We start from the raw sequence: 17,838 nt of genomic DNA on the forward strand, positions 1-17,838 counted from the left end.
TGGTGTCTGCTCCTGAGGATCCGGCACAGGTGCGGGCCCTTCAGACTCAAGGCCCTGCCCTGGCTCAGCCGGCTCTGGAGGTGGAGACTCCTGTGCAGGCTGGGATTCCTCCGGTTCAGCCTCTGAATCAGATTCCCAGGCCATCACACAGGATTACATTCCTGGGAAACCAAAATTGAATATAGTCAAAACACACTTAGTGCAACGGTGGTTGGGTGGATTGCCAAAGTCCCCCCCCCCACAATGCCGCCCCATTTATTATTTATTTTGTGAAGTGCTTAAAGCTGAATGAGCACAAGTTAAATGCATTTAATAATAATAATAATAATAATAATAATAATAATAATAATAATAATAATAATAATAATTTATTTATACCCCGCCCATTTGGGCTGCTTCTAACAGAACACTAAAATACAATAACCTATTAAACATTAAAAGCTTCCCTAAACAGGGCTGCCTTCAGATGTCTTATGCCTTAAGCATGCTGGCCTACTGTACATGGTGCATGTAATCAGAGAATCTGATTCTTTTCCAGTTGTGCTGCCAGATAATTTGAACTGCAGCCCAATCGCCTTTGATTAGCCTGTATCAAGACACAGAGTTGATGCAACCATCTCTCGTTACATCTTATTTGTAACATCTATGTGGGGGGTTGTTTTGTTTTAATTTCACAGTCATGAACAAGTATGATTTAGTTTGACAATTTAACTGAGAAAAGACAGCTTTGAAGAATTTGTAACCAAACAGGTGTGCTACATTTTACAGAGCCTGTGTTGTTCTGTTCTGATTTTTTCATGTGTGTATGTCAGTTTGCAGTGATGATCTAACCCACGAGTTTAAAGGCTTCACTGTAATGAATGAAGCAGAGAGGTATGAGGCCCTCAGACACTGCCGCTACGTTGATGAAGTAATCAGAGATGCTCCGTGGACACTCACACCCGAGTTTCTGGAAAAACATAAGGTGCCTTTCTCTCCTTAGAATCATAGAATCATAGCGTTGGAATAGACCACAAGGGCCATCGAGTCCAACTCCCTGCCAAGCAGGAAACACCATCAGAACACTCCTGACATATGGTTGTCAAGCCTCTGCTTAAAGACCTTGTTCAACAGATGAGGAAGGGGGGTGGGGAAGCTTAATGAGGTTGCTGACTTTTGTTTAGAATCCATATAAAGCATGCCACTCTTCTGAACTGGGCCATTTCCCTCCTTCTCTTACTTCCTTTCTGGCTCAAACTGTAATCCAAGCTAGAAATTAACTCCCATTCCTCTTTGACCTCCCGTACTTGGCTGTGGCAATGGCAGCAGCAGCAAGGGATGTCTTTCCTCCCCTCTACTTTCCTTGAGATGCTACTATGGTGGTGATGCAGGTGCTGAGGTTGAGAGGAATCCTCATTTTCCCAGGGGGCATTTCAAGTGCATGTGAAGGGAGCAGGAAATGAGGCCTCACTCTCTTTCTGTCACCACCAAACAAAGAAATAAAAAAATGAAGAAAGAGAGAGAAGCAGAAGCAGATAGATAAGTGGATTGAGGGTTCATTTGGGGTTGGAAAAGCAATTGAGGCCCCATCACATTCCCTTCTTTTACAAAGAGCAGTGTTTGGCACAAATTTAAACATTTGTGCCAAACTTTTAAAACTTCTGATCTATTTAAAGTCATGGGGTTATTAAAATTGATTTGCTGTAGTTATTGTAGTACATAAATTTGGGATTGCTTCAAACAGTGTAGTCTAATGACTCAAGAGCTTGATGTGCAAAGTTACCCGTGTACACCAAGTGCACCGGCTTAAATGTTACTCCTACTGTAGCACATCCAAGGAAATTTGGAAAATTTCCAGTACTCAGTTGAATGACAAGACTAATTACCTGGCCTTAACTAATACAGAATGCTTTTGCACTAAAAGCACTGCTCAAAATAACAATAGATCATGGCCAATAATGTTACCATAGGTGGTCACTCCACGTTTTTGGAATAGCCCCAATTTAGTGGCGGCTTTGTGTTTTCAAGCAAGCACTCTCAGATATTGTGAAATACTTTTCCTTCAGCAAGTTCACTGATTTTAACATAATAGCTAACTGAGGCATGGGAAACCTGTGGCCATCCAAGTGTTGTTCAACTGCAACCCCCATCATCCCTGACCACTGGCCATGCTGGTTGGGGCTGATGGGAGTTGCAGTCCAACACCCACCTGGAGGGTGAAACATGTCTCATTGCTGAGCTAATCTGTGCAAGTGATAGGATGTGTGGAAGTGACTGTAGTCAACTTCAGGTTCCTTATTGGTATCACTTACACAAAAGAAAGCATTTCTCTAAAAGAAAGGTTCATAATTAAACCATAATCTCATGTGCTACATATTAATCGCAACCACCAATTAGCAATAGCCTAAAATGTCTTAGGTTATTACTGCAATGCATATTTCTTTAAGTTCATAGGAAAGCTGGTAAAAGCAAGTAAATAAGTTATGCTTTAAAATTAACAACCAAGCCTTTATCAAGGGTCAACCTAATTTCATTTCTTCATTTTCCCATGTATTCCAGATTGATTTTGTAGCCCATGATGACATTCCATATTCTTCTGCTGGTTCAGATGATGTTTACAAGCATATAAAGGAAGCAGGTGGGTGCCAGTTTATACTTTCACTACGTGTTTTTTAAGTGGGCAACCTTTTTTAGACTGAGGGCCACATTCCCTTCTGGGCCACATTCCAGGGGCCACAGAGGCTAGAGGATAAAGTGGGCAGAGCAACAAGTGTAAATTTTGCCCTTGAACAGTAGGCTAGTTTCTACACAGAATCTTCTGAATTTTATGTGAGACAGTGAACTCACACTACATCCTCTTAAGGAGAATTGGAATCTTTCCACTATCTTTATTGGGGTCAATATTGATCCCAAGAGAACAAATTAAGTTCCCGTGTGATGACAGAAATCTCTTTAATTTAAGTTGTTATCAGCGCGATTAACAGTGCCAAAGAGAAAGTATTTAAAGTTCCATCCCTGAGCTTTGTAGAGGATACCACTCAGGTTATTGTTCCAAGATTTGCCTTACTGGAGAACAGAAGATTAGAAATAAGCATTTTTTACTTGTCTTTTTGATTGCTCAAGCATTCAAGGAAATTCAATAAACAAACTAGCAAATACATGATGTCCTGAATTGGGCAGATAGTTTGGCAAGTATTTAAATAAAATAAAAAATGCAAAGGGCCAGAATGAGGCCATTCTTAAACAAATGATTCTTATATGGAAGTTGGAGATTAATCATTGCTCTTTTTCTTTTTCATTTCTAATCAGGAATGTTTGTACCAACTCAGAGAACTGAGGGCATATCAACTTCAGATATTATTACGAGAATTGTACGTGATTATGATGTTTATGCCCGTCGCAATCTCCAGAGGGGATACACCGCTAAGGAGTTGAATGTCAGCTTTATTAATGTAAGTACATTGGTCTCTTAAGTCATGTTCAACATCGAAATTGGATTGTAACTCACCTTCTGCCCAGAAGAGGGACATGCCAGAACAGGGACAAGGTCTAGGAAGCCCATATATATACACTCGGCTCTTCATCAGCCCAGTGTCTACAGTCAGCCATCATTCTAGACTGAGAAAACTGAATTCAAGTACCAAATTCTATCCACTAAACTGAGACACGACACCTTCCATTGGTTCCACCTACCCAAAGCTCCTCACACAGTTCTGCCTTTCCTATTGGCCAAGATAGCTAAATGGAACCTCCATGATCAGAATCAGTATGCCTCTGAATACCTGATTCTGGTGGGAAACAGCATGCTGTTGCCCTCATGCCCATCATGCAAGCTTCTCAGGCATATTTGCCCAGCCACTGTTGCTTAATAAAAGATGAAATTATTTATAGTGTTTCCAAACAGCTTTGCTATTAAAATACTCAAAAGTATCAAAAAACTAAAGCCACGTGTGTTTAATAAGTACAAGGGATTAAAAAGAGCACAGGAGCAGTGAACAGAATGAAAGACCTGACCAGTATCAAAGATAAACAGTAGCCTGGTTCACACATAAAGTTAAGCAATGGTTTGTGTAGCCACAAGTTGTCCCACAGACTAATAAATAAATCGTAAGTTGTTTTTCCAAAGTTCAGTTTGCTTCCTTGCCTTATGCCTTTGGGTGAGCATCTGGGGTAGCAAAAGATGGTAGTCCTCCATTCCATGTAGAGACACCCAACAGACATGCAATTGGACTGTAGTTCAATACTGTCCATGACAGCATCCTCCACTACACCTAAAGCCAGCAGGTTGGCTCAGGTTGAGAGTCTTACTTAAAGTACTATGTTGTACTAGTCACCCCATCATGCTTCTGCTATACTAGCCATCTACCCAACAGCTGCAGTGCTGGATTTATACCACTTCATAAAGAGGATAAAGAGGCCACAATTTCAAAACAGGCTGCATGCCTACTGGAGACAGATAACAGTTATTCCCTTCTCCACCAATGTGATGGTTTCTGTCTGTACCCTCTATAATCTGGAGCAATATAGTTTTGAACTAGCAGGACCTGGAACAAAATTATTTGTTTTCATGTTTACCAGGAGAAGAAATACCGCTTTCAGAACCAGGTGGACAAAATGAAAGAAAAAGTGAAGAATGTGGAAGAAAAGTCGAAAGAGTTTGTGAACCGAGTGGAAGAAAGAAGTCATGACCTCATTCAGAAATGGGAAGAGAAGTCTAGAGAATTTATTGGGAACTTTTTAGAGCTGTTTGGGCCAGACGGAGCTTGGGTACATACTCTAAACTGTGCTTTATATTTACTTCCATCTCTGTTAATATCAGTGGAGGCTACAACAAGTTGCAGCAGGATTTACAACAGACTGGTTTTGCAAATTCTGTGCACTGTAAATATTAATATTAGGAAAACATACCTGATATACGTTAGGAAACATTTATAGTCTTTTTTCAGAGGCAGTTTGTAGTTAATTTGGACTTGAAAGATTTGAATAATATAGTCATAGATAAGCCACAGTGTTTTAGCCACAGCTTGTAAATCAGTAAAGTAAAGTGGGACCCATTAAATCGTATGAACATTTGAAGCTACTTTGTGTTGCCAGACCATTGATCAATCTAGTCTGGCTAGATTGACCAAGTTTCTGACTTTATCAAGGAAAGTCCTCTGCTTGAAGGGATGCCCACTCCAAGTCCAGTGTAATTATAATGAAACCATGAGAACAGCGGCACTAAAATTGCCCATCATCAGTTAGCACCTGGACAGCAGACCGAGAAGGGGCACAGCTCGCCCAGTCAGTCTTTCTCACTATGATGAGATATATTTAAATTAAGCAATTCATTTTAAATTTGCATTATATAGGCCTTGTGTTGTGTCTTCTTTTTTGGTGTTGTGCAAGAAACCACAAAGTCCAGCATCTATTCTGCTTAGCTATGACTTTTTAAAGTCTTGGGCCTTTTACCCAATATCTTTTTAATAATAATAATAATAATAATTTTTTATTTATACCCCACCCTCCCCAGCCAAGGCCGGGCTCAGAGCGGCTTACAAGCAATAATAAAAACAAGTTGAATGATTACAACTTAAAAACAAAATTAAAATACAACATTAAAATATTACAACATTAAAATAAAATGTAGCCTCAATGCAGGAGGAGAAGGAAAGAAAAAAAGAAAGAGAGGGAGGGAATCAAATTGGCTCCAAGCCAAAGGCCAGGCGGAACAACTCTGTCTTACAGGCCCTGCGGAAAGAAATCAGATCCTGCAGGGCCCTGGTCTCATGAGGCAGAGCGTTCCACCAAGCCGGAGCCAGAGTTGAAAAGGCCCTGGCTCTGGTTGAAGCCAATCTAACTTCCTTAGGGCCCGGGACTACTAGGGTGTTGCTATTTATGGACCTTGAAGCTCTTCGTGGGGCATACCAGGAGAGGCGGTCTTGTAGGTACGAGGGTCCTAGGCCGTGAAGGGCTTTAAAGGTCAAAAGCAGCACCTTAAATCTGACCCTGTACTCTACTGGGAGCCAGTGCAGTTTGAAAAGCACTGGGTGAATATGCTCCCATGGCAGAGACCCCGTGAGGAGCCTTGCTGCAGCATTCTGCACCCGCTGGAGTTTCTGGGACAGCTTCAAGGGCAGTCCTGCGTAGAGCGAATTACAGTAGTCAAGCCTGGAGATGACCATCGCATGGATCACTGTGGCCAGGTCGGGGCAAGAAAGGTAAGGGACCAACTGCTTGATGCGGCGAAGGTGAAAAAATGTCGCCTTGGCTGTTGCTGTAACTTGCGCCTCCATGGAAAGGGAGGCATCAAGGATTACACCCAAACTCTTAACGGAAGGCAATGGCACTAATTGGGCCCCCGCAAGAGAAAGGAGTTGGTCCCTCATCCCCATGCCATCCCGACCCAGCCATAGGACCTCTGTCTTTGAAGGATTTAGTTTCAATCGGCTCCCACGAAACCACCTAGCCACAGCTTCCAAGCATCTGGTCAGTGTGTTCGGGGCCGAGTCACTGTGACCATCCATCAGCAGATAGAGCTGAGTGTCATCAGCATATTGATGACAGCCCAGCCCAAAGCTCCGGATAATCTGGGCAAGGGGGCACATAAAAATGTTAAAAAGCATCGGGGAGAGAATTGCGCCCTGCGGCACTCCACACACCAAGGAATGGTGCGACGACATTTCCCTCCCTAGTGCCACCCTCTGTCCCCGACCAAAGATAAAAGAGCACAGCCAGTTAGGGGCTATGCCCTGTATCCCCACGTCTGCGAGGCAGTGGTCCAGAAGATCATGATCGACCATGTCAAAGGCTGCTGACAAATCTAAAAGGATCAGCAGTCCTGACCTGCCTCGATCTAGTTGTCTACGGAGATCATCTGTTAGGGCAACCAGAGCCGTCTCGGTCCCAAAACCAGGATGGAAACCGGACTGAAATGGATCTAAAGCCGATGTTTCCTCCAGAAACCTACCAAGCTGTAGGGATACAAGGAATTAAACCTGGGATTCTACTTCGGCAAAGCATGCCCTTTGCCATCATTTTTTTTTTTTTTTACCACAAGTTTGGATTTGAAAAGCACTTTGCACACTAAAAGCTGCTATGTAAAGCACTAAGACTGGTCCTAAGGAGGTGCAGTTGTTGTGTATGACTGCACACTGACTTATAGACTGAAAGTTCAAAGAGGAAACAATTTTTGTTTCTTGTGTGATTGAGAGTGGCAGCAATGACAGAGCAAGGAACTAGAAGCAATTTTACATGAAGGCCTTTGTAGTGTCAAGCCACATAAAATTATCCACTGAAGAGTGAAATCAGAGGTGGCATTGTTCTAAAGAAAAGCTTAATGACAGTAAAGCCCATGTGTCCTGGGGGAGGGGGGGAATTAAGTCCATGTCAGCAACTGCAAAAGGTGAGCTTTTTCATGATAACTTGCTATTACTGTCAAAATTGTTATTAACATTAATTTTCCATATCAGACATGGCTTTCAGTGTTGACATTGCATGTACAGGAATAGTTCCAAGCGTGCTAACTTCTCAGACCAGCAATGTGCATCCATTAATATGCTATTATTATAATAACTATTTGCGAAATAATACATTCTGTGCCCACGTACAATTTCTAGAAGTTAGGCAAGGAGTGCACAGTCCACTTAAAATAAAAACGCCTATAAATTGTTCCAGTACTGTTTTGATTCTATTTTCCCAAATTAGTTCGTAGTAGTCTCTATAGCAGTAATTCCCAAGCTTGGTGCAAGAACACACCAATCTGCCGCTGAGACTGCTAGTGTGCTGAAAGAAAGAAAGAAAATACTTATTTTCCTCTCTGCTTGCTTTCCAGAAGCAGATGTTTCAAGAGCGGAGTGGGCGCATGCTTCAAGCCTTGTCTCCAAGGCAAAGCCCCACAAGCAGTCCAACACGAGGGCGTTCCCCATCACGGTCTCCATCTCCCCCTTCCCCCTGGCTCTTCAGAAAGGCTTCACCTCCTTCCTCCCCAAAAGCCGCCTCAGCATCCATTAGCAGCATGAGTGAAGGAGATGAAGATGAAAAGTAAAGAAGGAAGGAGCAAGGTAATGAGTAAAAAGAGGAGGGAGGAACCACAATTGGTCCCACTAATTCAGAAGTCAAGTGGAAAGAATAAAGGGGGTAAATGAGGTATGAGATGTTTCTTGAAAGGGATGCGGCACCACACAGATAATGGAGCACAGAAGTTCTCAGCTACAGCACAGATATTTGCTGAAGAGGGAACTGCCAGACCAACAGCACAGAATGAAAGGATATGCAAACATTTGACTCATTTCTTAACAATTATCAACACTTCAGCGTGCTGTTGCAGTTGTTGTTGCTTGAGCACCTTGAAGAGTTATGGGAAATCCAGCACTGAAGGGGAACCATGCGTCGTTTCAGACAAACAAAGCTGGTATATGGTATTAAGAGGCATTCCCTTTGGCTACACAAGATGCATCTGCATTTGAACTCCATTGCGCATTTGCTAAAAGCTGAACTTTTGAAAATGAAGTACTGTCTGGAAACTGCAAAAGCTCCCACAATGCAAACAAGGGAGAACAATAAACTCCCCAGTCAAACCATGTTTATAGAACTTAACCTGTCTTTCACAATGGACATACTTTGAATCTTTTAAGTTTGTTGAATGTTGCTTGTTGAGCAGGCTTTTATGTAGGGCCAGTTTATTTTAATGTGAACACAAATAGTTTGGTCACCTCTTACTATGTTTTACTAATGCACCCAAAACTAATTTTCTTTTCTTTTTTTGTAAGAGTTTCCTCCCTGATGTTGTTGAGAAAGCTATTTCATATCTGGAGTATTTTATTTATTTTTGATTAATCTATAAAAAGGCCAATGTCCAGGCTAGCCCCCAGTCATCTTGTATCCACAGGGTTAATTATAAAATTATTTTCTCAACTAAGAATGTGACTAGAAACTGAACAAGTTAACTGTTAAGAGGTCAGCCTCACGGGATTGACTGAAATGCTTTTTCATTCTGGTTAAATGTTTTAATGTGTAAATACTCAAGGGAATCCTATAGGGAAAAAAGATTACATTAGAACTGCCTCTTCATTACAGACCTTTGTAAAATTGGAAGGTTTTAACAGTTCCACAGTGAATTATGCATACAACTACATTTTATTCTATCCTATGCATGAATCGGTTTTTAAAAGAAAATAAAACATGCCCCCTATTTTATGCCCAAGATTTATTCAGCAAATAGGTATTCAGAAGAACATATATATATTCCCTATATAAAGCCAGCCCATACCTTTATAACCTCCCTACAACAACTTCTGAAACATCTGCCACCAGCCTTTCTGAGTTCCTCCCTTGTTAAAAAGTGATATTACAAAGAGAATGACGTTGTTTGTGATCCTACAGCAGGCCTACATAATCTGTGACCCATTAAACTGAATGTAGTCTACCGACCATGTATCAGACCTTCTGTAAACCTCCTGGGTTTGCTTCCTGTCCCTGAAATGCAGGAGAATTATTAGGCAGTTGACAAATAACAATATGTAGCTGGTTACGTTTAAGTTGTGCCCTACAGATAAATGAACTGGCTCACCTTTCCAAGGAAGTTGCTACACATTAAGCCTCTCCCTTTTCATTGCTATCTGTCAAACATCCAGATAATGATTATGTTAGGTACCAAGCTTTCTAGACTTGAATATATATATATAATCACACTCTATTGCAAGTTTAAGCTTTCAGTAACTAGAATGAAGAACAACACATAACCAGCTGGTCCAACCCATCATTCTCTCAGGATTTATCTACAGAATAGATCTATAGGACAAGAAGAATAAAATAACAATGCTGCACCAAGGAAAAATATATGTCAGAAAATACACATCAGTTGTGAATAATTGTAAACTTTCTGTGTAACCATATGCCTGAATATCACATGCTACTGTTGAATCCCATTTCATTTACATTCAGATATTAGTTTGATGTCTCTCTCCCATACAAGATAATGTAGATGTTCAACCACAGACACTGGCATGTATGACAAATAGTTGCAGTTTTTATCTGACTATATGCAACTGTCCACACTGAACATATGAGCTGTGTACATGCAGTTCACTACAGTGCCCCCCAGTACAACTAGAGCCACAGCTCTTCAGTATACTTGCACTAAGGCCTTATAGCTGTTCTTCAGCCTAGAGTCTCCAGATCTTGTTGGACTACAAATCCTATCATCCCAAAACAGCTTAACCAATGAGAGCAGTTGTAATCCAGCAACATCCAAGGTTGAAGAACACCTCCAATAGCTATTTGAAGTCATGTAATGAAAAGCCATACTTGTTTGTTGAACTCTCTAAAGCAAAGAATTTCCAGTGTGGATCCAGGACAGAATATAGAAACTAAAAAAGGTCATGATATCAATTTGTTACAAAAGCAACCCATTTGGCGCTGGAATGGCTCTTGTAAATCTACTCCCATCATGCCTTTCAACACTTAGCAAAGAGGTGTTTTCACATAGCATAAAACTAGCTTGGAGTACTTTGATATTTAACTAGGGCTGAATTTGTGATCTCTGCCCATCTCTGCTCCCCACACCTCCAAATTAGCAACCTAGGCATGCCTTTGTGGCTAGCAGGGCTTGTCTCTCTCAATGTTCGACTCAGAGTTCTGTATAAGAACTCTCCAGGCACCATGAGCTGTTTCTAGATGGTGAGGCTAAAAAACTCAAACACTAAAGCAACTGTAGGTGGTTCGCTTTCTGCCAAAAGAACACAAGGGAAGCTTTTTCTGTATATTTATCTTCTGGAGACAAATACAGTCTGCTTCTATTAACAACAAACTACCGTAGATACACAAGTCACCACATGTGTTACATTTTCATTATTAGCAATGCCAAAGCCTGTGGGGTAACAGACATCAATGCATGAGAGGGTGGTCTGATAAAAAACCTTCATCAGGCTTCCAAGGTGCTTACTCTCATGCCTTGTGGGGGCACTTGTTTCTATTTCATATCTATACAAATTCGAGTTTTTCTATCAGAAATAAATCAAGCTGCGGTCAGTTAGATCCTCACTGGTGTCACTCACCAAGAGCTCTGCTTACATGAGAAAGGAAAAGTTGAAATGTAAGGATATTTACTTTAGCAGGATGGGGGGTTAGTGGAAGAGATGTGGGAAGAATGTACAGTTGTGGGTCTTAATTCTCAAAGGGAAAAGCTAACCAGAACCACCATTTAATTTATGCTGTACAGTACCTTACAAATGCAATTGATTTGCCCAGCAGCAAAGCCTTATATATGTATATATGTACATAATGTCTTCAGTTGGTAGATGAGCAGGAGTTTCTGATTCCATGACAAAAACTTCAGTACGCAATTCCCAGGTACGGCAGAGTATACAATCTTATCTTCAGCCACCAAGAAGGGTTTAAAAACTTTTGGGGGGAGCGGCATCATTGGCTTTTTAATTTTTTTTAATTTTAACTAATATTGACTTGAATGTGTTCCAGGCTGTTTATGTGCCGAAAGATCCACGTGAAAGTAAATGAAGTACAATGAGAAGTGTATTTACTTTCTTTGTTTTGCTGTTGCTCTGGCTGATCCTTAACTCATGTGCACGCACACACACCAGAATTGGACCAATATGCCAATGGCTAAAGAGGGAGCTGCAAGAGCATTAATCTGGAGTCAACCCATTTTATGCTTGGCAAGATGTAGCTTCAGTTGACAGAGCCCAAGCACCTGTGATGCCTAATGTCTTTAGTATCTTTCACTTTTTACCATTTAGGCTGCTTACACACATACATTTAAAGCACATGACTTTCTCCAAATTATCCTGGTAACCATAGTTTAACACACACAGACCCCATCATGTACCGAGCTGCAGGAAAGCTGTCTGCAGACAAGTACCAGCTCCTTTGGCCAGAAAGAGGAGATGAGTGCCGCACCCCAAAGTCTAATTCGACTAGATGTAACCACCCAGGGGTCCTTTACCTTTGACAGAGCTGCAGTTCCCAGCACCCTTAAACTATAGTTTCCAGGATTTGGGGGGGGAGAGTCATGTGCTTCACATGTGCTTTTAATGCATAGTGTATATGGTAAAAAGCTGGGGGTGCTAATGGTGTTATATAAAGATGTGCTTCGGCTGCATACACACCATACATTTAAAGGAATTATTTTCCCAGTTCCTTTCATTTCTGTTGGCATTGGAGAGATGTTTCTTAAAACACATGGAGAGTCCAAACTTGTTTATTGGATTACAGCTACAGACAAGGAACACCAAGTATGGTCATGTCCAACAAATCTTTACATTTTATCCTGAAGCTGCTATCTCTTCTAAATCAAAGCGCACATAGTGTTCTTTTCAGCCAGGAAGTTTCCAGAAGGATGGGAATATTTTACTTAGCTGTCAACTCATTTTGCAAGGCTACCAGCAACAATCCATCACAAGGAGGTCTTCTCACCCCACACAATTTTCAGTGAAGTAACGGGCTGCAGAGGCTAAATTGCAGCATTATTATTATTATTTTTTAAACAAAGTTGCATAGTGAGTGATAAATAAAAAGGTAAAGGTACCCCTGACCATTAGGTCCAGTCGTGGACAACTCTGGGGTTGCACGCTCATCTTGCTTTACTGGCCGAGGGAGCCGGCGTTTGTCCACAGACAGTTTTTCTGGGTCGTGTGGCCAGCATGACTAAGCCGCTTCTGGCGAACCAGAGCAGCACACGGAAATGCCGTTTACCTTCCCGCCAAGGTAGTACCTATTTGTCTACTTGCACTTGATGTGCTTTTGAACTGCTAGGTGGGCAGGAGCTGGGACCAAACAACGGGAGCTCACCCTGTCACCGGGATTCGAATTGGCAAGCCCTAGGCTCTGTGGTTTAGACACCAAAGAATAAGAGAAGAGTGGGTGAGCTGAGAAATCTAGCTGCTATTAGCCAACATGGCTGCAGGAAATATTGGGAATCTGATACAAGACAGCAACTACACTACCTAATTAGAGGAGTGTACTTGTCATCACCATGTTCTGTATGTGTATTTATAAATAAAGCAAATTTCACCAAGGTCCCTTAAGTCTCCAGACACTTTTTCACTGAAATGGAGACTTGTTATGGAATTGCCCCTGGAATACCTCACTGCATGGTAAAGTGAGGAATATGTTTTATTTCACATAAAAGATACCAACAACCACATGATAGAAGGGAGAATATATAGAATCAAAATAATCTAAGAAGCATGTAAAAGGTAGCATGGAGCCGATGTGTCTACCTACCCTTTTTCAAAGCCGAACTATCAAGCAATGCCTCACAGAAACACTCTTAGGCTTCTGGAACCAGTGAATTTCCCAGAGCCAAAGCTCAAGGTGGATGTGAGCTTGACTTTTATACATTGATTCCTAATGTATTAGCCTAGTCTACCTCACTATTTCCTCTTCAAGTGCAAATACAGTTTTCCGAAGAGAAAGACAACCAGATATTTAATTTATAAACGTTGCAAAATGCCGTAGAGCAATTTACAGGGGGAAAACTTTTATCCCTGCTATATAAATCTCTGATCACGTTTCTCAAATTCTTTCATTAAAAAGTCAATGTAACAAATTAAATGCTAGTGATAAAAGCTATCATCCACTTATGAAAAGTAGATTCATTATCACATGCTTCCGATCACTAAAATGCTGATGGGCTGGAACACCAACAAGAGAATTTAGTTGAAGAACCTATATTGCGTCCTAAGGGGCTTTTTCTCAAATCCCACAGTATGGAAGAAGACAAAGGAGAGGATACCCTTTTAATAATATTCCAGGACTGTAAGAATGTTTGCTGTCCACAAATTTACAAGTCAAGGAGTTTCAGTTTTTGCAGACATTCCAGAAATCGGAGCACTGCAATTTACGATTAAGTAAGTCAAGTGTCAACAAAATCCTATTTATGCAAATCGGCAACAAATGTGATCTGATACTTATTTTAAGATGTAAAGCTATTCATCATTACGGAGGTGATTTATGCTGAGTTGACTTTTCTGATTTGGCTGTCTGAAGGGCCTCAGGTGTGCATAATGTTATTCAGAATAGAACCAATAAGGGGAGTTTTTTTTTAATATTCATACTGTACCACAGATATGAATAAAGAGCTGCAAAAAAATATTTCTTGCATAAGGATGATCATTAGCTTAATCAGGCTCTTTGTAAGTCAAGCGAATGCTAATCACAGTACAATCTTTGCCCAAGTAGTTAATACATAGAAATAGTAGCTAGGATTCAAAAGAGACCACTTGTAATAGGAGAGGTCGCAGGACAAGGCACACTTCATAGTTTACTTACCTTGGTCTGGCTTCCGTGCTGCCCATGACTACCTGAACCAAGAACAGGCTAGCAAAGAAGCAAACAAGAAACCAATTTCATGTGCATTGCTTTCCATGTTATCTAGCTTAAATGTCTAACTGTGGTCCATTTGAATACTACTCCTATAAGAAACTGGTAATGAATGCAGCTGAACTATGTTTAAAGTTTGAAAGATTCTTCAGTAGCAGAAATCATCGGCATATATTATAAAATGTTATTAATTCTAGATAAACTGGTGCTAAGGAATTCAAGCCTCAAGTAAGCCATTTTGATAAAAGTCCACGGCATGATATTAGGCAGCTTTGTTTGCATCTGTGCTTATAACTAACAGTAATTTCACAAGCACAATCCTATAGATGCTGTCGTTTGACCATCATGCAGCCACATTTCTCATAGTACGCAGAGTGGCGGCAAATGCACCAGCTTGGGGGAAATTTAAAAAATTGTTTGTTTCTCCAGTTACCATGCATTCCTGTTATGGGTGCTAGGAAAATGGGATATCCCAAGAAACAGAAGTGCTACCTTGAGGAAAGCTGTGAAGATTCACAGCAATAAAAAGGTATCTACCGTTGAGGTGTTGCATTTTAATGGCTTTGATTCCATAGGACCAGCATAGCTAGAAACTTCCTATGGTTTTTATTTATTACTTAGGGCACCATGGCAATCAATAAACTATGAAAATAAGCATAGTCTGTTCTTTAAAAGGTAACCAATCAGCTAGACTATTTGTAATAGTTTTTCTTAAAAAAATTCAAACTATACATCAATTTCATATGCATTGCAGCTCCTCACCTCAATAAAAACAGCAAACTCCAGGAAGACAAAATGCATCTCTATTCAAATCGAATTATCAAAACAAAAATAATTTAGACACGAAAAACAATCCACTAAACACTCATAGCAATTAAGCTTCCTGAGGTTGAATTATAATTATTTCTTAACAAAATTGCTTAATAAACATTCCATCAGAATATATTACTCTCTTTGAAGTTAAATCTTATTCTGATTTACAGTATCTGGCAAAAGTCTAACTATGTCTAATTAAGGTTGATTAACCTCTTGGAAAATGAATTGCGCAGGAAAAGCTTTTTCTAGTTTAGTTTTGCCTCCACAGTCATTGGAACATCCTTGGATATTAAAAAAAAAAATAAACTTACAGTGTAATCCAAGACATGTCTGCTCAGAAGCATGGCTTATTGAGTTCAACAGGGTTTATTCCCAGATAAGTAGGTATAGGATTGCAGCCTTAAATTCTCCAGGCGTTACATAAATTAAAAAACAAACCTAAAAATATAGATTTATGGCACATATACTGGTAGTTTTTCACTGCAGGTTTTCTACTACTAGAGAAGTGCACTTTTTATGGATTTACTCAGAAGAAAGCCCTATTGAATTAAATGGGGCTCATCCCAGGTAAATGGGCTTGGATTGCAGCCTTAGACACACAAGGAAACATTTTCTTTAGATCACAGCTTTGACACTGCTAAGGTGGTGATAATGGCCAATAAACCAACACAAAGACCAAGTTAGAAACTGTGGGTTATCCAGCCAAGGGACATGTGTGTATGTGTCTACCCACCCCTGAACTAGTATTGGTCTAAACTACCCTAACCAGGGCTGGCTCAAGACATTTGCTGCCTGAGGGAAAGGACATGATGGCACCATTGCCCAAGGCACTTACAGAAGTCATTTGGATTGGCAGTTGAATCTTACTCCAATACTGGTGAAAGGAAATATTTCACGGCACTTGAGGACAGCCAGCTTGTATAGGGGATATAGGGCAGCCCACATGGCACTCACAGCTCTGTGCCCTCCCAGTCTCTCAGCACTTGCTGCCTGAGGCAGCTGCCTCACTCTGCCTCATCAGAGGGCCGGCCCTGGTGTTGCACAGGAATTGTGTTCATTTTTTAAAAACAGAAATGCTATGGGCTCCGGTGCCAGAAAGAAAGGAGCACACAACTATCAAATTTCAATAGGAAAAGGGAAACTGGGGGGGCTGCCAGAAGGAGTGTAGCATTATAGCATGGACCCCAGAAGTTAAGTTTACATGAGCTTACTTAATGGACTAGATGGTGCTTGGCCCCAGGAGCAATAATAATAAAGAATCCTACAAAACAGAAAGCCTCAGAATGATGTAGGCCTTTTCAAGATGGGACGAAGAAGTACAGCGTCTGTCTCCAGTAATGTCACACACACTTGTGACTCTAGGACTGTCATAGTAAACAACACTGCTTCAGAAGGACACAGGCAGGGCACACGAGAACAGAAGGAAATCATCTTTTTATCCAGCAACAAAATGCTACAAGTACGGTATGACAATTATTTGGAAAGGTAAGCTTTCCACAGCCACAGTGCCAATCCAAAACAGTGAATTCTCCATTAACTGTTGTCAGATTATTTTATCCAGTCACAGTTGCTGAGTCATACCTTCTGTACAGAAATATTAGCGAGCACTTTATGCTGTCTGCTGCCTGGAGGTTGACATCCCTTGTGAGGTAGTGATTCAAAGGACGCCAAACTGCCGGCTACTCTTACAGTCAGCCAGATGTCTTGGTTTGGTGTATGGTTCAACCCATGTAATTAGGAGAGCTCTCAGACAATCTCATAATCCTTTTTAAAAAAAAAAAAACTGAGGCAATTAGCTGAGAAAGTGTTCTTTGAAGAGCGCAGGTATACCTAGCCAAGTTGCAACTCTCTCATCTAAGGATATTGTTTTCGCTCACCTGTGATCGATTGACTGTATGTTGGCTTCTTGTCTGATCTGCCCGCTGCTTCTTCCTGTTTGTGGAACAAAGGAAATTTCTTTGGGAGTTGTCCAGATGGCAGCTCCTTTGCTGTCGGTTAACAAAATGGCTGACAGGAACTGAGGGAGCAGAACACCTAAATCTGCAGCTTCTTTTTGGCATGTATTGAGATAGGGGGCTTTCAAATGTTTTCACAAAAAACTACTGTCTTTTAAACATGTGCAAGATTCCAGTGTTTACAGGTCTGAGGGGGGGAAACAACTTAGCAGTACTCTGTCTTTGCCTTACCATCAGAGCACTTTTCATAACAAAGTTCGTTCACATTGTAACAAACTTACTTCAGGACTGCTTCCAACAACCCAGGTGTTTAAAATACTTACAAATTTCATCAGTTATAAAGGATGAAGACATTTATAAAATGTAGCTTTTCAAAGGGTGGCAAGGGACTAGACCCCACTTGTGTTTGAATGAAGCCAGAATTTATACACACATGTACCTTTCATAATGTAAGAAGAGTCTGCTCTCATTGTGGTCAATCAGACTATGGGAAAGGTTTCAAGTATTTTGTATTTCAGCATTGGTATTTGACTATATGTCTCATTTTATTTAACCAAAATCCCGAGGATCTTGACAGAAAACTCAGATATATAGGGCAAATTTATACAATATGCATAATTTTATATATAGCCAATTTAGTTGTCAATAAGTGTGAGCCATCTCAATCTTAAAATGTTTACTTGGAAGTCTAGTTTTCAGTTGGTTAGCTTCAAAGCAAATTTGCTTCCTGTTGCAGCCAAAAAAAGCTATACATAAAACTGACAAAGAA

At 40.7% G+C, this 17,838-nt stretch overlaps 1 protein-coding gene across 4 annotated transcripts in view; it reads left to right on the forward strand.

The window, feature by feature from the left end:
• Nucleotides 1-11,488, forward strand: part of PCYT1B (phosphate cytidylyltransferase 1B, choline) — a 31,761-nt gene extending 20,273 nt beyond the window's left edge. For all 4 annotated transcript variants that reach the window (XM_082219974.1, XM_082219973.1, XM_082219975.1 and 1 more), the window contains 5 exons: nt 813-964; nt 2,539-2,617; nt 3,289-3,431; nt 4,558-4,746; nt 7,793-11,488. In XM_082219974.1, coding sequence (XP_082076100.1) covers nt 813-964; nt 2,539-2,617; nt 3,289-3,431; nt 4,558-4,746; nt 7,793-8,005 — 776 coding nt within the window. In that variant the 3' untranslated portion in view covers nt 8,006-11,488. The remainder of the gene's footprint in view (nt 1-812; nt 965-2,538; nt 2,618-3,288; nt 3,432-4,557; nt 4,747-7,792) is intronic.
• The last annotated feature ends 6,350 nt before the right edge of the window (nt 11,489-17,838 follow it).

The sequence above is a fragment of the Podarcis vaucheri genome (assembly GCF_965113315.1).
Source record: "Podarcis vaucheri genome assembly, chromosome: 4".
NCBI lineage: Eukaryota > Metazoa > Chordata > Lepidosauria > Squamata > Lacertidae > Podarcis > Podarcis vaucheri.